This window comes from Cottoperca gobio, chromosome 14 (genome assembly GCF_900634415.1).
Source record: "Cottoperca gobio chromosome 14, fCotGob3.1, whole genome shotgun sequence".
NCBI classification, from domain to species: Eukaryota; Metazoa; Chordata; class Actinopteri; order Perciformes; family Bovichtidae; genus Cottoperca; species Cottoperca gobio.
Genome location: NC_041368.1, coordinates 14,622,834 through 14,650,398, shown reverse-complemented (window position 1 = coordinate 14,650,398; position 27,565 = coordinate 14,622,834). Strand labels below are relative to the sequence as shown.

The following is a 27,565-nucleotide window of genomic DNA, read 5'->3' as shown; positions in this document are numbered from 1 at the left end:
GTGTCATGCACATTCTTTACAGTGTATTTGTTACTGAACAGTACAGTGTGTTTGCAGTAAATGACAGTGATGTTTATAGAGCGTTTCTCAGCAGAAATGTTGAGATTAAACTGCTGTTTTTCTGTGAAAACAGGATGTGTTGTTTCAGATTGGTTTTCTTTCTGTCTGTCTTTTCCCTCTTCGTTTACCAGCACGAAGTGACTGTGGCAGATTGGAGGGCTGTCTGTAGTCAGAGGCCCTGCTGCCAAATTAGAATCGATGGCAGACGTTTCCAGCCCTGGCAGACTGTTGGGAACCTAGTCACCCCACAACTTCATCACACACTCTGTCTGGCTCATGCACTTCCTGACTCACTCACTCTCTAATCTCTCTCACCCCGAATCTCCATTTGAAAGATTGCGTCTCAGCTTTGTGCTTTTAGTTGCTGAAAGAGAGCGACCGACGTATCTCTCCAGTCAGAGGTTCTGTCTGATCGTGACTTGTTGAGCAAGGCATTTAGAAGCTGGGCTTTCTACATGAGGAAGAGCAATGCTTCTCTAAGCCAATTGGAAGGCAAATGTGTTGTGCCTTAGATGTTGCACCACCTTAAAATGTACTATACTCCAATTTCCCACTTTAATACAGTACATAGCTAAATTCTTGTGTGCCATTTTGAAGTCATAAAAAAATTTCTGCGTCTTCTATAAACACTACTTCCAACTATTTCTTGGTGTATCTTTTATTTCATGAGCTGTCATCAGAGACAATACAGTGCACAATATTTTTTCTCCTGCCATGAATAGCTCCTCTATTTGGGTCTATTTGTCAATATCATCATCAAGGTCAACTGACTTTAGTCTCCATGTTGGTAATTGTAAGAGTAAATTGTGTTACAGTCAGTGTACTGCACAAACAGTTTGATTTATATTGGGGCAGGATTTGCCTTCCCTCAATCTTAAGAGAACTAATCTGCAACTATTTTGCTAATTGATCTATCTATTGATAGATTGTTCAAAACTGCCACAAATCCCCTCCTTCCAGCCTGTCAAATGTGAATACTTGCTGTTTGTTTCTGATTTGCTTCAGGACATTTGAAGGCTAACCAGCAGGATACTCTTTAAAAATAATCGTTAGTTGCAGCCCTGATTCGTATATTGACTAAAGTAAGAAACAAAGTGACCCACTCCTTCACCCTCTTCCTGCTGTCTCCAATATATCATTGTTATTATAGTATTATACACGTCTTCTTCTGTCAATGCTGGCTCTGGTAACCCAAGTACTTACACGTTCAGCTCCTTAATTCAGCTCATAATAAATCACTCATAATAAATGTGTATGCACACAAACGCTAACACATGCACAGCCTAACAAGAATTAAAGCCAACAGACTAAAGGGAGGGAGATCAATAAGGGGGGAGATTAAAGAAAACAGTGAAGGTTAAAGGAGAGAAAGAGAGGGAGAGTCGGATTAAATTAGCAAAACAGCATGGCATGACAAGAGAGATGGGGTGAAGATGAGGAGACACTAAAAACACTGGAAAGAGAAAAGCCTTGGAAGAGGGAAGGGAAGTCGGTGCTGGTGCTGTGTTGTGTCCGACTTATGTCCTTCTGGGAACAGCACTGCTGCATAATTCCTTATTTTTTTTGTCCGTTTCATGATTGGCTCCCTTCAGACACATGAAGGACAGGAAAAATGCACTCTGAGAGAAAAGTAGATACAGCTCCAAAAGAAAGTTTGCTCTCCCCCTGTGGAGAGCAGAAGCTGTTACATAAGTTGTTATGCAACAGACTAGCCAGTCTGTTGTGCTGTTTTGTGGCAAACGCAGTAACACCAGTGCCAACTCAACCCCGCTGCACAGCTACTTAGCCTCAAATCACCGCTGCTCTCTTTTCCTCTGTTTGTTGTTTAGCTCTTACTGACTCCTTCCGTTTCCCATCCCCTGTCAGTTGTCTCTGCGCAGCGTGCTGATTGAGGCAACGGGAGGTGTGAATTCTCCCTCAGGGATGCAGATGGTTTTATTCTTCCCTCTTGCCTCTTTCAGATCGATTTCTGTCAACCATTCCTCTTGTCTGTCGCCGTGGCTCTTTGCCTGCCTGTGTGTGTCTCCCTTCGGCCTGGGAGGTGATTATTTAAATGCCCCTAGAGAGTTAGGAAATGCATTTTGTCGGTTTCATTTTGAGCGCGAGAACGAGAATTCTTCTGCAGACATTTATATATTCCTAACAGTGACAAAGGATGTATTTGTGCTCACCCTACAGAGCCTTCAGTACCAGCTGGCAGCATGTTTTAAGTGCAGTACTGTGGGGTCTATGGGCTCTATGGATGTCAGTTAATGTCAAGGGCACAATAATACAATACAAGACAATATAATCACACAGTGAACGTAGAGAACTTCCATGACTACTAAATGAAGATATATTGACCTGTTTCAAAACAAATCTCTGCTGATTTCGTTAATATTACTCTAATTTAAAGACAGTAAAGAACATGAAATGCCCTGTTATTTGCAAATAAAGTCAAACCCATGCAGTATTGATTATAGTCCCACCCCTAGGCCACATACGGCACGCAATTCTGAAACACTGGTGAAGTCTTTTGCAGCGCCAACACACTGCTGTGCAAATATTAAAGCTTTGTCATGACTTTGCACCTTTGTAGTCCCTCACCTCAGAGGCTCTGCATATTTGCAACAAATGCCTCGCCTTTTCTTTTTCTGTCTCCGTTTATTAAGTATCAATACACCCATCTGTTACTCTGCCTGTCTTTCAGTATCCATCTGTCTGTCTGTGCGGTCTGTGGTTAGTGTTTCAGAGCAGCACAACAGGCAGCTGCAGTTGATTCAGCACCGCGGACAGCTCCACCGAGCTTATCTCCCCCAGCAGAGTGCAGCGACAGCTCGTCCCTTCAAAATATGGTGTTTCTGTGGGCAGGATAATGTTGACCTCAACATGTCCTCTAAGTAACAACTGTGCGTCTATTGTGGCGCAGGAGATTAGTGGTTGAGACGCCAATCTCTCTTTCTCTCTTTTCTTTTTTTTCTGGCTCTGTAGCCGTCTGTTTGTTTTAGTCTCAGAGTTCTGCTTCTGTTTCTTATCAGAGAGAGACCAAGCTTTAAGAGAACAAACCCACACAAACAGTCAATTAAATCACTACAGCATTTTTTCGGCTTATTCTTTTCATTATCAATTCTTTTTTGGATTAATTGAGTTGTTTAGTCTATATCCCAATCACACATTTTCAATGCCAGTAGTAATATCATTAAATGTTGCTCCAACCAATAGTCCAAAACCCAAAGATACTCAATAAATAATAAAGCAAATTCTCACATTTGAGAAGCTGGAACCAAGAAATATTTCGAATTTCTCCTTGATGAATGATTTGAACGATTATTAGTATTGTTGAGGATTCATTTTTTGTTGATCACTTAATTGTTTCAGCACTATCTGTAACTAACTTAACTAGTGCTTGTTTTCTTGAGGTAAATACACATATGTACCCTCCCACAGTGGCTGTCTGAAACTCTGACAGATGAGCAGATCTGAAATCTGACAGGGAGACAGAAATAGCCGATCTAAATGAGCAGAGTGTGCAGTGTTGTCACTGATCATTTGTTCCCAGCTGCTGCTGGGCGAGAACCAGAAAAGACAGTTTGAACAAAAAAAGATGAGATTCTGCACCACCGGTCATCCCTCTTACACCAGACAAAGAGCCGCTCGGATGTTGTACACTAAATGTATCGCTCTGCAGAGTAGGGTTGCAGAAAATAGTGGAAAATATCCATCTTCCAAGGTGATGTCTGTAATCGTTGCAGCTTTACCCAGACACCTAGATTTAGAAATTCAGCCTGCTGTTGTGGTCGATTGCTCAAATATAAGGGCATGTGGTTTGAATTGTTTCACTTGTTGTGGATGGAGTCAGAAGTTATCTCTTTACTATTACCCATATCCATATTAAACTGTCTTTACCTATCGCTCTCTTTGTGTTTGATCCTCAACTTAAAATACAGGTGGTTAGTGTGTCCACACCATTATAACTTTACTTTACTTTACTGTGGTTAAATATCTGTTGTGTGTTCCCTGAAAATCTCTCCACTCCATGTGGTTATTAAACAGTGCCACCATGTGGCGGCAGGGATTGTCCGCCTCAGTTAGTGATCGGCCTTTGCACTAATGTTGTGCAAATAATATGACTTGCAGCATCGTATCTGCCCCAAAGCAGCCATTCTTAAATGTAAACTAAGCATAGAAAGAGAAGAAGAACAAACAAGGGAGGAAGAGAAACACTCTGGCAGGTGTTTGGTGATTCTACACTAGGTGGCGTAGGGAGAACATAAACGAGTTAACGGAGAACTATTATATATATATATGTATATATATATATATATATATATATATATATATATATATATATATAGTGAACAATCATTGGTTGTATAAGACAAGGTTCTCAGGAAGAGATGGAGGTCACATTTTATAAAAGGTCACACCTCTTTGGTCAAGAGTATCTTCTCTATTTAATTCTTGTTTTACTGTTGTAACTAGTTTAATATCCAACACATGTCCTTTTGTCCTTTTCTTATGTATATTACATGATACAGTAGATAGTCAGTCAGTCAGTCAGTCAGTCAGTCAGTCTTGGTGGGATGGGATTGTTTGTCAGGCGTGTGAGACACAATCCGTAAGTCTGTCAAAGATCTATCTTGCTCCCGCTCTTGATTCTGTTTTGCTCTAAACCAAACTACTGTTTGAATGAATTGATTGTGGATCCTCTCTAATGCGGCGAAGTGCTTTGATCATTGCGACCCAAGTTTAGAGCCCATTTCATACTTTAATGAAGATGTGTTGGAGGTGATAGCAGGGTTATGAAATTGCCCATTTCCACACTCGTCTGCTCTTTTCTCATTATCTTATTTTCATCCATCTTTTGCTCAGTTTCTCTGTTTGTTTCTTCCTGTCCTTGTTTTAGCAGCGGTGGATGTTGTGTAACCGCGCTGGTTCTCTGTGAGAACACAGCACCAGAGACATCAAAGCGGCTTGTTTTGTCATTGGGCTCAGAGAAGGGCTCAGAGCAGCAGTCAGGAATAGATCTCCTCTGTTGCTCGTTTCCCTCCGTCTGTTTGTTTCCTCTCTAACTCGGGGGACTTGGCTAGTTGGTTTCATCTTTGACTTTTTTTGTTGTTGTTTTATTTATTTTCTTCCTTTCTTTTCACCTTCACCAGCTACACTCTCCTCTCCATCATTCATCTGTCCACCGGTCTGTGTTTCACTAGAGCTTTTTTCTTCTTCTTCTTCTTCTTCTTCTTCTTCTTCTTCTTCTTCTTCTTCTTCTTCTTCTTCTTCTTCTTCTTCTTCTTCTTCTTCTCAACATCATCTTTTTTAAACAGGAGACATTTTGCACGAGTATTTCAATATTAACCAGGCCATGTGCCACTTGCACGTGTGTGTGTGTGGATTTGTGTGAATGACACAGTTCTCTGTAGAGTATATCGTGCTCATAGTAGATCAAATATGAATGATGGAGCTCTCTATCCCAGTGTGCACACCGTGCAGTCAGTGGCACGCACCAGCCATGCACCAATGCCTATAGGGCATTATCACCATAGCAACCATACTTTTCACACCCCTCACAGTATACAGGGTATGTTTGTGTGTTGCTCCATATTAGTTTACCCTCAGCTTAAAGGTGCACATGGAAGCTGCCCTACATGAAGATTGCGATTGTTTCCCCTTCACTTTTATCTCCCTGTCCTCATCACTCTGATCACATCCTGCATGTGTTCTGTCCTTCCTGTTTACACAACATGTCTGGTGTGCTACAGTTTCTATCTCTGGGATGAGCAGCTTCAAAAGGGGTCTCATTTCAGCATCCTCTTCTTGGGTGACTCCAGCAGCAGCAGCAGCAGCAGCAGCAGCAGCAGCAGCAGCAGCAGCAGCAGCAGCAGCAGCAGCAGCAGCAGCAGCCGTGGCCTGAGGACGTGGTCAGACTGACTCAGCAGCAAACACACATCCCGCTGTGAACAAAAATCAGCCTTTCCAAAGATCACAAGCTTAAAACGGATGAATTATGTACCTAAATGTATAAAAAAAACAAAAAACATTATCATTCCGTTAGAGCTGAAACATTTATGAAACATAAATCAAGTAGTCAGATCAATGGAGAATGAATTGGCAACACATTTGATAATTGATTAAAACGACCTTCACTATTTTCCGTTTTATAATTGCTCTTGTCTACGAGTGGGAGGGACTGGTCTTGTTGGATTAATACTTTATTTATTCTTTAAATATCCGATATTTCAATTCTGTGTGTTCTTCTGTTGGCTCCTCTGTGTTTGAGACAAAATCAATTAATCAAGTCAATCAAGTAAAATGTTTAAATTCAAGGGGTTTGAAAAAACAACTAGGTCATAGAGGTGTTGATTGAACAACTTGAGAGGATATTTGTATTCCTTACTGAAACATGTAGTCTCATGGAGATCCACAGAGTCCTGTGCATAAAAATTAATATATACAGTAAGACACAAACACACAATTTGCATACACAAAATAGAGGTTCCACAATTAGACAAACTATTTAAATCAAATGAGCATAATGTTATGAAGTCTTTAAAAGAAATGTGAGGTATTCATTTCAAAACTCTTTGAAATGAATCCTTCTTTCCAAGTTCTATGTAACAGTTAAATACAGTGAAATATGAACCCAGCACAATTAGAGGTAGAGGTGTCCAAGACTACCCATCAGTGCGCACACTGGGGAAATGTTAACAGCAGCAGCGTCTGTATCACAGCCATCTTGTTAGGAAATGGAGCCGCTCGCCCCTGAGATAATCACCGACACACTGTCAGGGGATATCAGGGAACAAAGCAATATGCACTCTGTTGTGAAGCTATAAAAGCATCGCTTCCACAGACATAAGTATCCATATGTGTGTGTGCAGACACGTTGTGTTTTCATGTGATGTGACGCACGCACGCACGTACACATAGCAAGCCTTTAAAAAAAAAAAAGTTAAATGAAAATTATCCATATTCCACAGAGAGTCTGTGTCTGAGATTAATCTTGTTTTTTGTCTCCCCGTCGGCCATTTAGAGTGTGTGGGGGGTAAAGCAGGATCACACACACACACACACACACACACACACACACACACACACACACACACACACACACACACACACACACACTGTTCATCGGTGGCTAATAGGAATCTAAATGGATTATTGGATGTTAATTGCCATGAAAATGCAATAAAGGTAGCTTTGTGTTTATGTGTTAACTCCAGGCGGTGCTAGACATGCATGCAGCCTTAATTGTAATAGCTCTTAATAGGTTTTTGGTAGGGAGATTCGTCATAGCGGATGAATGAACTATTGTCATTCTGTAAATCCCTTTCCGACTGTACCATTGCCTATCGCAAAACATAATTTGGAATATTGATGGCTTGAAATGTGATGGCTGCCTGTGGGGTGTAATTAAAGTTGTTTGAGTAAATCATGTAGAGTTTAGATCAGATATGGAAGTAGCTGTCGACTAAATCAAATAACAAACAATGAAGAGCAGCGTGTTTCTTAGCTTAATCATCATAATAAACACCATGTTGCTGAGATATCTTCCCAGTTTAAAATACCATCTGTCTTGTGTGGATAGAATGAACACGTTAAGAGCTTAGGTTGAAGATGTATGAATAATGTGTTAATTAACAGTAATCTTTAATTTCTCTAATCTCTAAACTTCTCCCCGCCTCACGCCCTCTCTCTCATACCACTTTTTCTAAATGCACTCTCCCTCTCTTGTCTTAGTTTCTTCTCTTTATTACTCATTACCCTTGATAATGTGCTATTGACCTCAGGGAACAGAACCCCCCCCCCACTTGCTTGCTCTGGATGTCCGGTGCATGTGCTGCAGAGCATCAGCAAATTAGTGAGTCAGCAAGGTCTCATTATAGTTGCTGATAGACTGATTAACTGCCGAAAAACAACACTGCGCTGGAGCTGAGGGACATGTGAGGCATGCGCACAGATATTCACAGACACCAATGATGCATACAAACAAAATGAAGCACGCACAAACAGACTCCCCTGGCGTTCCTTATCCGTGTACTGAGGCTCAGTGCATGTGCCTTTTCACGTAAGCACAGGAAGGGAAAGTCAATGTTGTGAGCATGTGCAGTGCGGAGCTGTGTGTATGTGTGCACAGTATCAGTAGCTTAGAAGTAAAGGAAGATAAACGTCTGACTAGAGAGTTGTCTTTCATGAGTCTGTAGACCAGCTGTGAGATTGTTGTTGTTAGACCCTCTCCTTGTGCCCTTGATCAAGGCATTCAGCTCTGACGGTAGAACGATGGCATTTCTCTTGGCACCTGCCGAGAGTGATTAATTGACTTGGATATTGACTTGGAAAATAAAGGATAATAATTGAACTCTGCGTGTCTTTGTCTCCAGGTGTCGTGTCTGCAAGACTTCTTTGGCGATGAGGACGTTTTTGTGGCTTGCGGACCGGAGAAGTTCCGCTACCAAGAAGACTTGATGTTGGACGACAGTGGTGAAGGAACTAGTACGTTGTCTTTACTTTTTCATTCGCACATTTCACACGTAACTGTTCAGAGGACCTCCTCTTATGTTGTCCCGCTCCTTCTATGCCTTCCTGCCCCCAGCTGCTCCAAGTTGTTTTTTTTTGTGTGTGTTTTTTTCTGGGTTTGAGCTATTTATCATTTGGTGTAATCACATTGTGATTAAATAGGAATTATTGAATTTTTCTGTAAAGATTATGGAATAATTAGTTTTAAATATATAATGTTACATTGCCATGTAGTTCAGTGCAGTCCACCAGAGAAGGGAGAAGTATACCACTAGACTTCTCCAAAGATTAATCGACAGTACCTTTTGTAATTAACTAAATCTTTCCACTTCCTGTTTACAAGGAAGTAAATGACTATAATGTATTTGTTAAGATGCTCATGTGCTAGCACTGTTTCTTAAACCCTCGCCAATAGCTGCTACTTGATCCCATAGACATTCATAAATCTAACTAAACTGAATACTCATTTTGTTCAATATACCTTCAAAGGTGAGCAAGACAAAGTTTTGTTGTCTAGACCTAACCAAGTCGTTTTTTGTTTGTTTGAATTCACGATGTTAATGTTGCGATCCAGAATCTGGAGAAAATTTGTTTCCTTCAAATCATAATTGAAAATGCAGTTTAGTTTTTATGGGAACGTAATTTTTAGGAAACAGGGATGACATGAACGAATAACACTGTATATCAAATCAATGTCCTACCTTCTGGTTATTTAGACACTATAAATCTAACATACACTTGATGTTTATTCATAAAAAATAAAATGTTCTGTCCTTCTCTGTGTTTTCCCCGCACTCATCTTTTCAGTTGCAAAGTACCCGTTGTCATCGTCTAACCTCATTGTTCCTCTTCCTGTTCTCTGCCTGTCGCTCCACCGAGGTTTACTGAGGATACATTCTGTCCTCACTTAACCCATCTCTGTTACACTGTCTGTCTCCTCTCTCTGCATCGCTGTCTGAAGATTCCTACCATTTAGTGCTCATTTGTATTCTCTCCATCTCATCTCTCTTCCTGTCTCCTACATGAATGAGTGTGCCCTGGCTTTTGTTCAAAGGTTTATTCAATTCATTTGTTTCCCCTGTATCCCTTCATCCATTAAATAATATCCATCCCACCTGGGTCACCAACCTCCACCTCCTTCCCCCCTTTGGTCTCTCTTTCTCTCTTTCCTCCCTCTCTTCCCCACTACTCTGCCTTCATTTGCAAAATGGAATGGCTAGCTGCTTCCATTAGTTTCTTTTATCACATGACCTTGTCTTCTTTGCTCCGTATTTGGCGTTATGAATTTCACTTAAACTTCCACCAAAATAAGTTCTCAAGGCTCAAAGTATGCCATGCATTTGCTAAAATATGCATTTTTTAAATTAGTAAAAATTACTTGAAATACGTAGTTCAGAGGTTTCAAGATGTGGCGAGTGAGCAACATCATCCAAATATCCCTCATAGTTGGTCTAGTTTGTATGAGGCTAGGCTCACACGTTTCTCAGTGGGTCATTTAGATTTAAATTAGACAATAAACAGATTGAGACATCAGATATGAATTTAAACCTTAACGCTAAGGTAAATGCTTATCCTTGTGGGGACTTGATATGTGTACACACACACACACACACACACACACACACACACACACACACACACACACACACACACACACACACACACATAATGTTCTCAATCTGTTGGTTAAAAACTTGTTTTGGTCCCCACTATGTAGCAATAACAAGAACACATACACATACAATACATTTTTTTTCTCTGTCCAGAAGATAGAGAGAAACAATTTGACAACTCAAAGCAAGAGACAGAGGGCAGGAGGCACGAGGCAGGAATAGTCAGACGGGAAAGCAGAGCGACACACTCAACAGAGAGACAGTCAGAGTCAGAGCTACAGACAACTTCGCCTCCTCTCAGCATCACTATATAATTATCGCCTCTGCCTCAGCTCTGGCACACTGTCATCATGTTAACACTCCGCATTGTACATTAATCACTGGGCTACAACTACTGCCAGGCAAGCAAATAACACACACACACACACACACACACACACACACACACACACACACACACACACACACACACACACACACACACACACACACACATCCATGCTCTCACATACACATGGCAGTATGTATCATTTCCGCTTCCCGCTGGTCTTAAATTGTAATGAGCTATAATGGGTCTGGGTTAATGAACAGCAAAGGAGCAATGTTTTTGGGGATGAAGGAGGCAGGGAGGGTGTGCGAGTACCATCGCATGGCTCATTTGTCAGGATGTGTGTGTCTGTAAAATATCAGACCTCAGTGAGTTAGGCTGTCACTCCTAAAACACCACAATAATTATGTTTGGAAAGCGAGCCCAGTGAGGGTCAGAACTCATTTGGGCAGGGGATCTGAAGATAAAACCAATTACAGCTGTGTTGGTACATTAGTGTTTTGGTGTTTTCTTGCAAGACTTAAGGTCAAAATCAATCAAAAATATTAAATTCATTTCAGTTTTAATTTTCAGTGTTTCCGTGGTGTGTCACAAAAACAATGTCACAGTTTTATACTTAATAGTAATTCCTTCAGAGCAGTTCACGTGATACCTTGTTTGGATACACTATGGTTACTATATACTTTTTAAAAGGTTTTGGAGACTATTTGAGCGGATGAATATAGAAATGTGAAGGAATTTTGGTTTCTGAACATCTCTCCTCTTGGTGCTTGCAGAGTGTCGTGTGATGAAGTCGGTGACCTATGGGAAGATGTCTGCCACTCTGAGCCGAGGCTCCCCCAGGACCGTCATCCAAACACATCGCAGCAAGTCCCCTGCATCCTGTAAGTTTCTTTCCTCTTCCTCTCAAGGACCCCATTTGTTAATGGAATTTGGGATGGTGTCATTGTCCTTTAAGTATCCTTGCATCTGCGTGTTTGTGCACGAGGAGTCTGCGTCTCAGACCTCATGGACACAGTTTGGAAGTTGTTTGTATCCTAATACTTCCCAATGTGATTGCTTAGTATATCCTAGATAATTAATTAATCAGCGTCGCAGAAGATGAAAACAGTGTGAGTAAACACTGCAATGATAACGGAGCTCTGCGGCGTGTCTGGCTGTGTTTACTGTGTGTGTGAGCTGTGTCTCTTTGTATGCTGAATATGAATTCAAATGAGAATGATTTCATAAGGGAGTAGAGAAAAAGGCAAATATGAATGAGAGAGGGAGTGAAGATGAGAGGGAAAAAAGAGGGAAGGGGGTTGGTGACTCAATCCTGCAGCTCCACATAAGCCGTTCTTCACCTAACATACTAATGAAATATAATAAAAGAGTGAGAGTTTGCACTGTTTGTGCCTGATAACGATGCTTTTATGAATTTCTCATGGGCTCAAATATTATAAATATGAATTCTTACAAGTGAATGCATTTTGATGATTGCACGAGTGTGTGTGCACGTGTGTGTGTGTGTGTGTGTGTGTGTGTGTGTGTGTGTGTGTGTGTGTGTGTGTGGCAGACATTCAGTCTGGCTCAAAGCTGTGAGGACTTTGTAATTTCCCTGATTGCACAGCTTGAGCTTGGGCTGTGTGTAAAACAACTTGTTATGCACACAGTACATTAGTTATTAATTTGGGATTTGAGTTCATAGAGACTTTTTTGGGTTGGGGATGATTGAATGGGTGATGCAACGTACAGAAACTTCCCAAGAGGAAGTCGTTCCACCTGCTGTGGAAGCATGCACAGACACACACCACGCAGCATTGCAGAACAAAAAGCAAGAGTTTTTTTAATATCTTTTTATGTCGGGCTGTGGAGTAAAAGGAGAAGCAGAGGGAAAAGCAAGGGGAGGTGACAAACAGCTGGGGCGAACAGAGAAAGTTCTAGATGCCGATGGCTTGAAAACTTTGGGGAAAGGTTATGAGAATGAGTCATACGCTATCTGATCTCGCTGGCTGAAGCAAGTTTGGAACAAAGGTGTGTGTATGTGTGTGAGAGACAGACAGACAGATAGACAGACAGACAGACAGACAGACAGACAGACAGACAGACAGACAGACAGATAGAGAGAGAGACAGAGACTGAGACAGAGGAAGGAAAAAAGACTGAGTCGTCTCGGTTGCCATGGAAACATAGCACAGTAGGAGCATGAAGCTGCAGACACAATAGTCTGTGACAGCCATATATGGCAGTGACTTCCTGTGAAATGGCCTGCAGTGAAGAAGGGAGCTGACTGACGCTTGGTCCTCGTTGGATCCCTGAGTCAGACTGTCCAGGCGTTTTCACTTCTGAGAAATGTTTCCCTTCTGGCGCTGCTTCCGCCACTTAACATCATCAGATGTTCCCAGATTGCTGTTGACTGTTGTGTACCGCACTGTATTCATCCCCGAAAAACATCATCACTTTGGTACATGCAGAGATTAGAGCGCAGCGACAGGAGGAAATAACAAATAATTGATTGATCTCTGCATGCTTTTTCTTTACTCTATTGTTAACAGTCAATGTTATCATAGGAGTTGTTGTTTTTTCACTTTAAAGACACACTATAACCCCTTCGCTTGAGGACAGTTTGTCTTAGTCAACAACAGCTTTTACTGTGTGCTGTACCCAATCGCTTATATACTGTAGATGCCCATTCTGTTCTTCCATGTGTTCACAAGAAGCCTCGCTGCAGTCCACGCTCAACACTGAAAAGACAGAAATCTCACACGAGTATGATGTGAGAAAAAATGACACATTTCTGTTGATACAGATGAGTGTCACGAGTAGATTCACTGTGTAACAGTTGTATTATGATTCAATGTCTTACATTTACTCTTGTGATTTATTTGCATCTATTATCACATGGAAGAATAATATTTGAGAAACAATCTTCTTCTGCCAGAACTGTTTTGCTGAACAGTATCAAATCAAACTTTTTGCTGAAATGATTAGACAAGCGATCAATTAACTGATTTACAGAAACACATTTTGAACATCAATTAATCATTTATGTTTTTTTTATCTTTTCAGAAGTGAGGATTTGTTTCTTATTTTTGTTGAAGTCCCCCCAGGGTAAAACCTTGTTTCGCTGGGTCCTGGCTGACATCAAGGTTGAAATTAATGAGAGGGAAATATGAGGTATCTGTCTTCTTCAAGTTGTGCAATGCACCTTACAGCACACTAAAACAAAGTATTTTGCAGACAAGAAAGAAATGAACTGATGACACTGAAACAGTGCAGTCTGGCTTGCATCACTGTATTCATTATATTAAATATAATAATAATGTAGGGCTTTAAACTCATTAACGCTGCAGAACAACGCATTTAGATGAAAGATGATTCATTATTCAAAATGTTATCTCTGCATCCGTCAGTTATTTAACTGCAGCTACACTCGAAACCTTTTTATCTGTATAGTGACGCCAGACAAAAAAAGCTCTGTATATTTATTGATATTTTTATTATTTCTCATCCACACTGGGAAAGAGAGCAAAATAAGATCACCGTTCATTTTAAACCTTGGTGCAGGTCTCCAGGTGTTTGAAAAAGCAGCATTGAATTCTAATAAAAAATTTCCATTCTGCCAACACAGGCTTTAATAACATTCTTTATCACATCTAATAATCTGGACCGAAGGAGTCGCACAGAGAAGATGTGAAGCGTGAATTTTTTTTCTGATAGTGAAAGAGAGAGAGAGAGTGAAAATGTAACACAACCCAAGTGCTGGCAAACACCACCTGGGGTCCTTCTGCGTGTCTGGCTGCTCCTCATTGTGTGTGTTCAAAGCTTAGACCTTGACACCACTGGGGAGCAGATGTGTGTGCGAGGGACGGACAAACAGACCGGTGAGACTGACAGAGAGAGACACATACTCATAGAAACACACAAAGAAGACAGACAGTGGATGCTGTACTGTAAATGATAATGCATGCAGTGCCTATAAAAAGGTATTCACCGGATTGCAAGTTACAAATGTAAAATACATGTTTGCATAAGTATTCATCCCTTTAATAGGACACATCTAAATCAGCACTGGTGCGGCTCATTTGTTTTAGTTTACAGTTACAGTACAAGCTTCATAATTCATAATAGCTTTTGATAGGAGACTTTAAATACAAGTCAACAATTTGAAACAATTTGCAAATTTCTTCACAATTGTGGATTAAACTCAAAAAGTCCTTAAAGTTACTTTTTAATTCACGCGTATATTCATATTCAGTACTGCTTTAGGAACACCTTGTCTCGCCTACTCTGTTTCAAGAACACGAGCTTTCTGAGAAATATTTTGAATACATAAAAAGAAGATGCAGTAATAACAAATGATCAGGCTGCTTCCCACCGAACTCTCCTTCCTTGCTCTGATTGAGAAACATCCAGACTCATGTGTTGTTGGTATGTTTGGTAGGAATCACACTGTAGGTCTAACGTCTAATGTAGTCGATGATTCAAAGGTAAAGTGAATGAAAACGTGACACTGAAAAGCATCATACTTTTATGAATTTCAAATGACTCAAATGTTAACCGACCTTCGATGAACGACTGAATACATTTCGGCAATTAAATACAATTTCAGTCACCTTGCAATTTCAAAGTAACAGAGACATGTCTCAGGTGTTCACACTCAGGTTGTGGCGTCATGTTCTCTCAGGTTTCTGTGTGTGTGTGTGTGTGTGTGTGTGTGTGTGTGTGTGTGTGTGTGTGTGTGTGTGTGTGTGTGTGTGTGTGTGTGTGTGTGTGTGTGTGTGTGGGAAGGTTGTTGTGTGTCAGCCTGACATTTTCATCACTTGAGCTTCATTCTGTGATGATCTCACAAGTGCCTATACGAACCCAAAATAATGTGAGAAAACAATTTGCACTCATTACATACTTTCCCACCCTGTCTCTCCATCTGTCTCTCTGCCCTCCTCTGATGCCTCATGTCAGCTACAATTAAGTGCAGATGATGCCAGCAAGCATCACTTCTGACACTTCAGGGTCTCACCTTTCTCTTTCTGTGATGAGCAACTCCGTATGACAGGAGAGACTTTATGGTTGGGGGGAGGGGCGACCCCACACATAAACCCAGAATATCTCCAGAGGATCAGCTCCTGCTCGGCTGTGACGCCCTGAAGTGCGATCACATGCTGTCTGAAGCCTTCGCCGCCACTCGTGAAGGGTACAAATGTACTTTCTGAAAGCAGATAAGCACATGGAGTGTAACAAATAACAGAGACCAAACCAAATAACTCGGCTGCGAGAAAAACAAATTATGGTATTGATATTTGCACTAAAGACAAATAATGACATGCCTCCAGGCAGCTGCTTATGAAACACCATTGTGTTTCGCTTATCTTATAGAAGCAATTGCATGTGTCGTGAGCCATAGTTCTGCTAAACTCAAGGACTGTTGTGTGTTGAATTTCCCAGAATACCTCATACTCCAAGCACACACTTCCATATATATGTTTATATTAAGAACCACATGTGTTAGTCATTATACATCCTCCATGTTTATTATACAGTGTGTGTATGATAAGGTGTGGTTCTTAAAATAAAAGTGTGATGATGTGATACTGAGCACATATGATAAGCGATGTAGAGGGAAGAACATGATTAAGACCCATTAAGCTCTTGTCCGGCTACTAGTAACCTAATTTTAGCTGCATATCTATTCATTATATCCACAATCACTACGAGGTAATGTTCTTTTGTTTGTCTTTATTTCCTTTTTTGAAATATACATCTCAACATGTAGCCTGTGTATCATCCAGCACGCCGCACAGCTTGACACGGGCCGACACATGAGGTGCTTTTCCATATTCATTGTGAGCACAGCTTCCTTCTGAAGTTGTGTGCAGCCGCAGTGTTTAACACAGCAGAAGCCACAACGGCTGCATTGCATTCTGGTCAAATTGGTATCATCAACAGATCTGTGTGTGTTATAGCGCTGACTGTAGATGAAAGAAGAATCGGGAAAAGAAAGCATCACATTGGGGATCTTACCACCAACCCTATGATTAAATGGCCGAGCGGCTCCACCGCTGTACAGCTGCTACAAACCCAAACGTGTCGGCTTCCACTGATGTCTCAGATTATCTTTCTGCATTCAACCTTCAAGCTGCTTTTGCAAATTCCTCAACACAACTTCCCTTCTTCTATCTTGGCCAGATAACTGCAGGAATAAGAAAAACCCAGAAATACAAAGCTGCTGCCTCTATAGCTGTAGCATTTTCAGTTAAACTAAATAGCAGTAATAATATATAATAGTTTGTTTCTTGAGGATGTTTGAACAACAATAGAGCTGTAGGACAGGCTGCCTCCTCCCGACCATCCCAGTCTTCTTGGACGGCTCTTGTATTCTCTCTATCTGCACGTGTCTCCCAGGTCAAAATCTCCATGTTATATCATGGAAGTAAAAAAAAGGCCAAAATATCAAAATATCAAAATCATAGATGTTATTGTGAGGGGGGGGATGAGAAAGAGAGAGAGAGAGAGAGAGCAGATAGAGCGAGGCAGTAGAGGAGAGAGGCGAAGTAGTCCCTCTCTCGAGGCGGGCGAGCGCGAGCGAGAGCGAGAGAGAGATGAGGCGAGGCGCGCCGCGAAGCGAAGCGCAGAAGCGGCAGAGCGCGCGAGCAGGAGAGCAAGCGAGAGCGCGCGCGCACGGCGCTCGAGCGCGCCAGCGCCCGAGAGGCGCGCGGCTCCTCCGATCGATCTCCGCCTATCTCGCACCAGCTCACCCATATCCATCTCCATCTCCATCATCCCTAGCTCTCCATCTCAGCCATCTACTCTCTCATACTCTCCTATCTCTCTCCTATCTTCGAGCCTTCTATCTTCTCTCATCTCTCTCTCATCTCTCTCCATCTCTCTCTCTCCTCTATTCTCTCTCTCTCTCGCTCTCTCTCTCTCCCCCCCCCCCGCCCCCCGGTGCGCGTCAGAGTATGCGCAAGCAGCTTCTCCTCCCTCCTGTGTAGTACAGCTCGCCTCCTTCTCTCCCATTCAACCACAGTTTACTATCACACTCGGAAGAATCGCGTACAGAGGTGCTGTTCTTCTTCTCTTCACCCCGCGTTGGATTATCACTGTGTTTTTCAACATGTTAGAAGTGGAAGGTAATGAATCTACATTTTGTCTTCGGCTTTTACGTAAACGGCGTTTGAATATTTCTCCCTGACAGCCTAAACTTTATATGTTCCTGCTCGGATCATATGTATATATATGCGGAGTTTTTTATCCCCTCGGATGTGACCTCGAATATCATTGGATTTGTAGTATGAGGTTAAGGAGAGATGTCTGTAAATGTTAACGCTTACCGTCGTGTAACCGGGAGGAGTGTCGGTCTGTGTGCGTAACGCTGATGCTGAATTTCATCAATGAAGATGTCCAGGAATCGCTTGAACAATAGCAGTTTCTTTATTTCATCTTTCATGGCCCCGTTTTGAAAACAAGAATACTAAAACAGTTGCAGTCGGTGCTATTTTAGCCTGCTGTGAATTTTAATTTTAATAATTCAGAAAGTTCTTTGATCTCGGCGGGGAATAAACCCGACAGTGAAGGTTGGACCACCTCGCTCCCACAGGTGCACTTCTCTGCTGCATCAAGAAGGATGGTCTCTGGAAATGTTGTTAGGTGGAGACTTGCAAATGAAATATTGTTTGCATGCAGCAATACAATATTATAATGATAGATTCTGATTAAAAAGACAGTGGACCCCCCCTTATCTCTATATATACTATGGATGAGTTGCATAATTGGCCATATCTCAGTTACTTTAAATACCTTTAACCTTATAATTAACATAATTTCTTTAAGAAATTCAATAATCCAAACCATCAAAGCTGATTTTCAGAGCTCCTGATCGGCCTCCTGAAGGCACCTACCTATAAAAAATAAATAAAAAGACATAACATCTCCCTCCAGTTGGACTCCCTCTTTCAAGGAATAAGCAATTGTTTATGTTACCATTTTTGGTATTCTCCAATTACTGCAGTTTCACTGTATGTCAGTTATTGCAAACTTGAGTTGACTTGAGGTGAAGCAGTGTCTTGTTGCCAAGAGACAATAAACCATATTTTCAGTAAGACCAAAAACAGGTTGATGATGCCGGTAGGCTTTTTTTTTGGAATCTGGCTTTTCGCTTGACCACACGCAGGATTGGGTTGCAGTGTTGATTAATCTAATGTTCTTGTTTAATGAGGTGATGCCACTGGGTATTTGTGCCGTGCTGCAGCTGTAAAAGTAGACCGAATCGAGGTCACAAGTGCACATACTAGAGGCTCTGGATGAAAACGAGGACAGCCTGGTGTTGTGTGTTGACTTCCAGCCATGCCCTTGAAGCCTGGAACATGCTGTAATTATTCAGTGCACATATGTTTAAAGGTTCAGGTTTCACTGTCTTTTTTCAGGGAGATGTGTAGCAGCAGTATTTGTATGAAAGAAAAAGAAAAAAAGAGCAGTGTGGACCTCAGTGCTCTTTTCCTTTCTCTCTTACTCCCCCTCTTGTTCTCCTCCTCCTCCGCCTCATTCATGTGAATGGAGAGATGCTGAGGGCGGAAGTGTGGGCTGCTGCTAGACACTAGAAAACATGCATTCTCATTTAAAGGATCATCTATTTCAATATTTCTCACGCACCCTGCTCCATTTTCTCTCTCGTTTTCTCCCTCCAGTGAACGGGACGCCGGCCAGTCAGCTGTCCACTCCTCATTCGGGAAAATCTCCCAGCCCCTCCCCGACCAGCCCGGGCAGCCTTAGCCGACGTCGGGTAAGACGAGAATACAAACTCATACACACACAAACAACCCATAACATTTAGTGACACTAAATCTATAACACATTCCCTCTCTGTTCTCAGGAAAATGACAAATCCGTGACTGAGCATAGGCCGACTACATCTTAGAGTCACTAGAAATACGAAGAAATCACGACATCCCAACATCTTTAGCGTCTCAGAAGGGGGTGGGGCATTGACCTTGACCTCACGCATTGCTGCTCTGGGATTCCAAGAATGGCAGGCTCATGTTAGGATCCTTTAATGTTACAGCCCTTATCTAGTGTTAATAGATTTTCAAGGGCAATTCCTCGTTTCACGCTGATTTTCTGTCACATTGTCACACATGCTGACCCATAGCTCTTTGTTCCTTGTGGAGAACTCTATCTGCCTTTGGTAGCTAAACAATGAATGATGCTATCACTGACTTTTAGAGATCTGTCAGTCAGTAATTTGTGCATTATCTGATCTAAATATGACACTGACGGTTGGCTTTGTGAGCGGCCTCTGCGAAAAATTGGTTTGCATCCTCTATAAGCCACCAAGCTGTGAACAGAAAACCCCAATCAGTGCGGACTGCTGATCTAGCATTACTTTTTTTTTTTTATCAAGTCGTGTCATTTTGTACATGTCCTTTTGTGAAAATAATTTAGAAACACATTTTATACTAGTAAATCAGATTATTTCAGTCATCTTTTTATCATGTATTCTGTCATTGAAGAAAAATCCCTAAAACTAAAAGATGCAAACACACTATGTACACTGCTAGTCACTGTGGCAGAATTACTACTGTGCAGAGAGGGAGCATGCAACTCAAACGGGGAAAAAAAACTTTGAATTCCACATTTGAGGGTTCACGTGCGGTGTGTTTGTGTGTGTGTGTGTGTGTGTGTGTTCAACAACAAAGAATGTATTAATCCTGTCATTGACAGTGACGATGGTGAGCTTTTAATATCAGCCTTAAATCCTAATCAGACAGTTTTCTCGCAGCAGCTCTTTAATTTGCAAGACCTCTAAGCCTGCTGCTGATTTAGTTCCTTCTCCCTCGCAAACAAACACTTGTGGTTCTCGCATTCACACACAGACACACAGCAGTATATGTGCACATGTCATGTATTCACATGTGCTCCATACTTGCACATGTGTTTGTGTACTACTTTGTTCCTCACAGCAGTGGTGTAGCTATGATTTATTTATGCAATTATGTTGCTATTTATTGGTGCTGGCACAACACTTTCTTGTTAGGAAGAAAAGGTTAGATTGTGGTGTGAGTCAATACCTTTTTAATAGGACACAGAAAATCCAGTGTACATAAATGAGTGTGTATGAGCTAAAATCAGCATAGCATAAAGAATTTATCTCTTGGGCTCAGTAGCTTAAGTCTCGTGCTACATTCAATGTGCCAGGAAGAATTAATTAATGGTGGAGAGTCTGGCCCGTAGGCTTCTGCATCCATCAGTGATGAAGTTATATTGATGTGATATGAAGGTCAGCCAGGGACAGATTTGGGGTACTGAGAACAGAACAAGGTGCACTGTGGCTTCCACAGTCGTCTGTATAACGGAAGTGGGTCACCATAGATTTCAACGTTAAAAGGGAAAGAGGTTGGCAAGTGCACACAGTTATAAACTCTCTCTTTCTTTCTGTCTACTCCTCTCCGAACGGATACGTTCCGAGTGGTTAATAACGACAATTACAGTGCCCGGTTTCTGCTGCTCTGTTCTTTCCTCCCGCAAAAGTCAGGGTTAAAGAGCTGAAGGAGGGCTAACCAGATGTAATGAGAAAAAAATATTGCTCCATCCTCTCCACAATCAACAGTCCCGCCTGTCTTTTTGCCTCCGTCAAATGTTCTCATCAAACATAAGCCATCACAAATTAGCTTTGTAGTGCAATCCTGACCTCCAGTGCACCGCCGTTAAATTCTAGTTTCAGAGTTTTTACGAGCGTGTATTTCTCAGCAAGAGATTATTTGGGTCTTTGTAATCGCTGACACTCTGTAATAAGCCTGCAATGGCTTGACTGGAAGGAAGGGAAGGAAGGGAGGAAGCCTCACAGCCCATTATCTCTCCTCTCCACTCTGCAGCTTCACACTCCCCAGCTATATGATGGTGTGATTCTCTCCTACACTTCTTGCTTTTTCCATCCGCCCTGTTAGCTAGTCCCTTCCCTCTGTGACAGTTTCTAATTTCTCTTTCACTCCCATTTCTCACCCATTCTCATTCCCCCCCCCCCCCCCCCCCCCCCCCCCCACCCCCCTCACACTTCCCCATATGAAAGGGTATTAACTTCACAGGGAGAAATTATATTCCATCACTTCCCTTGTAGATTAGTTCTAAGCTTCTTTGAGAAGTTGGCGCCAAGTTTCTCACACTATATTTGCACATTTCTTCTCCCTCTATGTCACCACTGTGTAAACATGCATGAACAATCACACATGTAGAGTACACACTTACTTTCTAACTCAATCTATTTAAACAATGAACCTGAATTTTAACATCTGTGTTCTTAAGAGAACAACTAAAATCTTTGAAATGTATAATATGAAGCATCGCGAGCTACAATAAATCCATTCCCTCAGCAGCCACAGAGCCTCAGTGACCTATTACGTGTTTAGCATTCAAATAGTTCACCTCACTGGACCCTGCATTTAAACACTTAGAGGCACTTTGCTGACTGGTGTAGGTTGTTCGCCCAGCTCAGACCATCCTAACCTATTTCCCCAAGCAGAATACACAGACATGGCATTGTGCTGTGGCTTTTCACTTTCCCTTTCACACATGCACAGCTGCAAGCACACAAACGTGCTGACATCTTATACGTTCATGTATGCTTCATAAAAAAACACTTTCATACATGAAATCGCCATTTGTGCGTGGGCTGTAGACAACAGCTGTGATTTATACATTTGATGCATGCTAGTATGACCCATTTGAATGAATTAGCAATAAGAAGCATGAAAGACTGGTCTCTATTCTTTCTCCTTTGCTTCTGAGAGTCCCTTCAGGGCCACTTGCCTCACTGAGAGCACCCTAGCTTTCCATATTTATCTTCCTTTAATATTTGATATTAAACCTACAGACATGCACGCACACGCACACACACACACACACACACACACACACACACACACACACACACACACACACGCACACACACACACACACACCCCAGGTTTTGTTTTCTGTCAATATCCGCTCTAAAGCGTGTATGGATGTATCTAATGAGCTGGCGAGGTCACAGCTCTTCCCTGTCCGTTTCCTCCATTAGATGTGAAAAACACAGACAGGGAAATAAATCATTAAAAAATAAAAGACAGTAGCAGTAGAGAGCAGGGACCGACAGATTGAAGGCAAGTCAAACAGAAGGTCTGTAATGCCAATACAGCTGTGACACAGCCAGGTAGCTGTTTGTGTGCGCGTATGAGAGAAAGAAAGTGTTATTGTCAACCGTAGTATGTCACCTACTTCCTCCTCTCACCATTGAGTCATTCACGTCCGTAATACACTGAATTGCATGCTCCATCTCTCATTACTGTCCATTTTTTTGTGTTGGGTGATTCATAATTAAATTATGTGTGTGAGTGTGTGTGAGTGTGTGTGTGTGTGTGTGTGTGTGTGTGTGTGTGTGTGTGTGTGTGTGTGTGTGTGTGAGAGAGAGAGCAGACTGAAGGTGTGTATTATGAAGTTGGTAATTATTGTCTCATCTCATCCATGTGAGTGTGTTGTTACTAAAGATTGTATTTGTTATTTGGTTGTATTATATTTCTTATTTCATGTTGTGTTGATGTCATTAGATGGCTTGTCCAATTTCTGTCTGCCAAAAAGACTGGCTGCAGCACATGAGGAAACCGTGGAAGATTTTTGCTGCAATTTTAAAGCTTAAACATTGTTTCTAGAACATTTTATTCCTTCAAATTGTTGACAAATGATTACAATCCGGCTCATATTTACATATCTTCTATCAGTACCATCAGATTTTGAATAGGGCTTTTTTTTTTGCACTTCCATTTACATACATGTAAGATATGTAAGTACAAACTTTGTCTGTGTGCTTTATTACAGGCAAACTATATTTACTAACCCGGTCCATCATTTACATATTTAGATTTTGTCATGTAAGGCTGCCAGCTCTTCTTGGCTCATTTGTTTCTGTTTGTATTTTCTTTGCTCAATGTATTAATTTCCATTTGTTGATGTCATCATTAAATTCATTGTCATTTCATTTTCATTTTGTGTTTTTCTTCGCATCCGTGTGGATTTATCGTGTTCATCACATACAAAAACAAACAGGGATCATTTCCAGTAGCTGTAGGATGATTATGATGATCATGATCCGTTCTCCTTTGTTAAACTTGTGTCTGTATTCAGCCGAGCACAGAAGAGATTACCACACAAGCTCAGTCCCGGAGGTGCATTCATCATCCCTGTCCCACTGCTTCTGCTCTGGGTGTTTTTTTTTCTTCTGGCCTAAGCAGCCCAAGTCTCCCATATTTTAATTTCCCCTAGAGCATTTAATCACGTCCCCGGGATTGCGGTCCATGAGGATCGTGATTAGAAAACTTCCTTGTGTCCAACTGGCAGAGCAGAAAGTCAGAATCCCCAAACACTGTTGATGTCTTTGGATGAGAGTCAAACAAAATGATGTTACCTCTCTGTCTAGACACCAAAATAAGAGACAAGATATATTATCTCCTGTAGCTTCTTGTGTCTTTATGAGAGGCAGAGTGGGAACTTGGGAAACAAAGTACCTTTCTATCAAATCGTATTAGACTTCTCTTTCCTCCGAAGCAAACATCAATAAATCCTGCTTCTGCTGGATAACGCGTGACAGTGAAAGTGACAAGAAATGCTGCTGGAGAGGAGGTTTGGCTCTCAGCCCGAGGGACGGCGAGACAGACGGCTTTAGGATGTGTGTCTTAATCGGATTCAAAGAGGGTCGCCGAGGACAAGGCTAGCGTTACTCTTAAGTCAGTTTTGTAAATGTGTGGTGCATTTTTAATGCTCAATTCTACAGTTGACAAAACCTCTTTTTCATTATCTCTGCTGCTACACGTCTGCGTCTGAGATGATGCCCCACGTTTAAGGTCAATCATGGACATCCTGTTTAATTCACATTTATGCGCTGATCAGTATTCAGTCGCTGAGTGTTGCCCTTGCAGGTTTGAAGAGCAGTGGCTCCAGCCATGATGTAAAAGGTTCGTCAGAGTGTTTGTGTGTGTGTGTGTGTGTGTGTGTGTGTGTGTGTGTGTGTGTGTGTGTGTGTTGTGAGTCATAGCCAGAGCTAAAGTGTAGAAGGTAGAGCTAGGAATAGTATATATTGTGTTGTGCAACAGGGTGAAAAACTTGATGGTCTAACAATAACAAGACAGTTCCTGCCAAATGTAAGGATCAATATCAACCAAACCAGACTCCATCTTTCTTACCGTCTCTTTGTTTCCCTTTCTTCCGTCTCTCTCTCTGCTTCTCGGTCTCTTTCTCACTCCGTCTGTCACTCCGTCTGTCTCGTAGTTTTTCCACACAGGAAAAAGACACAATGTTCACAGAAGGTTGAAACTATACCTCCTAGCCCGCAGACAGGAAATGGCCATATATAGGCTTCTGTCTCCACACTGGATGTCTCATAAGCAGCCTCTCCTCTTCCTCTCTGTGAGCAGTTTCCATAGCAACAGCATTTTGTTTCCCTCGGTGGCAGGAAGAGAGAGATAGGAGTTCAAAATGAGAAAGCGAGTAGAGGACGGGCCTGGATGGGAGATAAGTGCACAGGAGAAGCGGATACAGTTGGAAGGGTAATAAAAGAGCAAAAGAAGGATGTTTTGCACATAAAGCACAGGAGGGTCATTGGCTTTATGGGTATTAAGTGGGTTTTCTTGTTCCGGGATGAGTGCCCAAGCAAAAACAACATTACATAAACCAAATTCAGCCTGACTCACAGCTACATTCACCTTGGTAGCTGTCAGGTCCCAGCAGTTGAGATGAGTAAACAAGCTGACAGTTACTACAGAGATACAGGGAAGCTCGGCTCTGTAAATAGTTTTCAGATCTAAGTCATTATGATGGGAGACCTTTGTGTCTTTCTGCCATGACAGCAAACTCCCCAGGCTGTATCATCGTCTGACTGGTCATCATAGAAATAGGAAGTTATTTCTAGTTCCCAGCAATAATTGTTAAGTGGAATAAATGTTGATCTCTGCTGTTGCTGAAAACCCACTTTGTGGATTCAGAAGCATGATATCAGATTTCATTTGGTTTTGTGAACCTTTACCATGCCATGTGTTGATGCCAAACGTGGCCTCCTCCTGCGTCACCTTGTGCTTTTCTGGGTTATTATCATAACAACTGGCAGCATCCATTCATTTAGAAACACTTTTTTAGATCTCATCTCTTCTAAGGAGTCAGGACAGATTGGTGTGTGAATTATACTATGTGGTATGATTCCACCATGACAGAGCATCACAAATACTACACCTGCACTGAAATGAGAGATGAAAAATCATCATCTAGACAACATTAGTCACCAACAAACTGCTGATGCACTGCTCTCTGCTGTACACGTATATTGGCTCATGCATCACAAACATAATGCAGACCATTTACAGTGCAAACGGCACCAGGTTGTATTTTAGAGGAATTATGATGGCGTTCACTTCCATCGCTGGCCAGGCGACATCTGCCAGCTGCACCTGCAGGATTTATTCCAGCGCTGGAAACCTCCCAAACCGCAAATATTTGTGACTGCTTTGTACTCCACAGGACTGACTGTGACGCAGGGAGCGAGGAGAAGATGTGTGTCTTATCAAGGAAGAGACAAATGAAGCATAAGCAAATTGTCCAAAATATTTTGAAGCTGACGACAGAAAAATGGACAGGAGTGGAGGAAAGACAGGAACAGGGGAGGGGTACATTCTCATTTACAGTCCAGACTAGATCCTCGCTCCCCGCCCTCGTGCTTCCATGACAACCAGACAGGAGGTTACGAGGTGGAGGGCGTAATGAGTTTTTGTCTTTAGATAGATGCAGACGCTGCATCTCTTTCCCCTTAATGACCTCCTGCTCACCAATTTATTAGTGCTACCAAAACCTTTTTTAGGTGTTATCAAATGTAGTGGTGAGGAGTAAAAACAAAGTATACAATTAGAAAGGAATAACTTAAAGTCCGATGAATGGAGAGGAGCTTATTGGGATGCAACCGTGGACACACACAGGTGGTTTGCTAAATAAGTAACTGGTTTATATTCTGCTCAGTAGCTTAAGTAAATCTGCTCGGGCTCTTTTTGTGGGCACAGGGTACACAAGTGCAGGGCAGCACAATACAGACAGACAAGCAAACACAAAGACAGACTTAAGGATGTCCTGAGGAGGAACACAATGTACTTTTGTCTATTTCTGTACATATTTGTTTCGGCTGGGATCGTAGCAGAAGGGACTGCTTCATGGGGTTTGTGTGGAGTGGATAACAAACTATTTTGGGAGATCATTTAGATTGAAATAATTACAATCTCCTTTCCCTCTCCGCAGGGGTCCCAGGGTTCTTCCACCTCTCTGTCTTCCACTAAAGTGTCCAGCTCGGTGGAAGACGGGGATGGACCTGTATCTGAAGGTGAGGATGAGGATCGTTGTCACGCCAATGCAATCTGTCCGTCAGTGGGCAAAGGCGATATACTTGCAAATATCATGTGTGAATCATGTTCATGACCTTTGATGCATGTCACTCTCTCTCCTGTCTCTGCGTTGCACATCCTGCTCTCATCAGCCTGTTTTCTCACACTTCTACCTCCTCTGGTGTTTTTCTTCACCTCTCTGACTGCATTAAACTCAGTGACACTACAAACAACGATGTGCTGGTGCATTTTGTAAAGGTTATAGCAAGAACGTTTACCTATAGAGGACTCGGAGAACCTTCTCAAATGTTTCAAATCAATTCATTCATTCATATTTTAATTTATCAGTTAGTTCTGTGTTTACTTTTTACATTTGCCAGCTTGGTGGCCATTTACAGAACTCTCTGCAGAGCCATGTTGTGACAAAATGTCGCCCGTGGGATGAAACTGGAGCCCTCGTTGGCTTTGTAACTCAATTTGAAAAATGAAATTCATGGTCATGGAACTGCAAACGGTTCTACTGTATGTTTAAATCTACTTTTAATAATCTATATATTGTTAAGTAGCTGTGTTATCTGTATGTGTGTTTGTATCAGCCCCTTGTCCTTACAGTTTGATCTATTTATTAATGTATTTTTTATTTGCAAATAATTTGTCTGTTAAATATCAATTCATTAATTGTTATTAGCAGTTAATTGTATAGCCTT

At 41.7% G+C, this 27,565-nt stretch overlaps 1 protein-coding gene across 5 annotated transcripts in view; it reads left to right on the top strand.

Annotated features, from left to right (window-relative positions):
• dclk1a (doublecortin-like kinase 1a) overlaps window positions 1-27,565 on the top strand; it is a 43,279-nt gene that overhangs the window by 7,834 nt on the left and 7,880 nt on the right. For 3 of the 5 annotated variants that reach the window (XM_029448828.1, XM_029448827.1, XM_029448829.1), the window contains 4 exons: window positions 8,421-8,532; window positions 11,274-11,381; window positions 19,161-19,255; window positions 26,776-26,857. In XM_029448828.1, coding sequence (XP_029304688.1) covers window positions 8,421-8,532; window positions 11,274-11,381; window positions 19,161-19,255; window positions 26,776-26,857 — 397 coding nt within the window. Of the gene's footprint in view, window positions 1-8,420; window positions 8,533-11,273; window positions 11,382-17,432; window positions 17,607-19,160; window positions 19,256-19,345; window positions 19,511-26,775; window positions 26,858-27,565 lie in introns of those variants that run through there. The other 2 variants (XM_029448831.1, XM_029448830.1) reach the window with 2 other exon arrangements.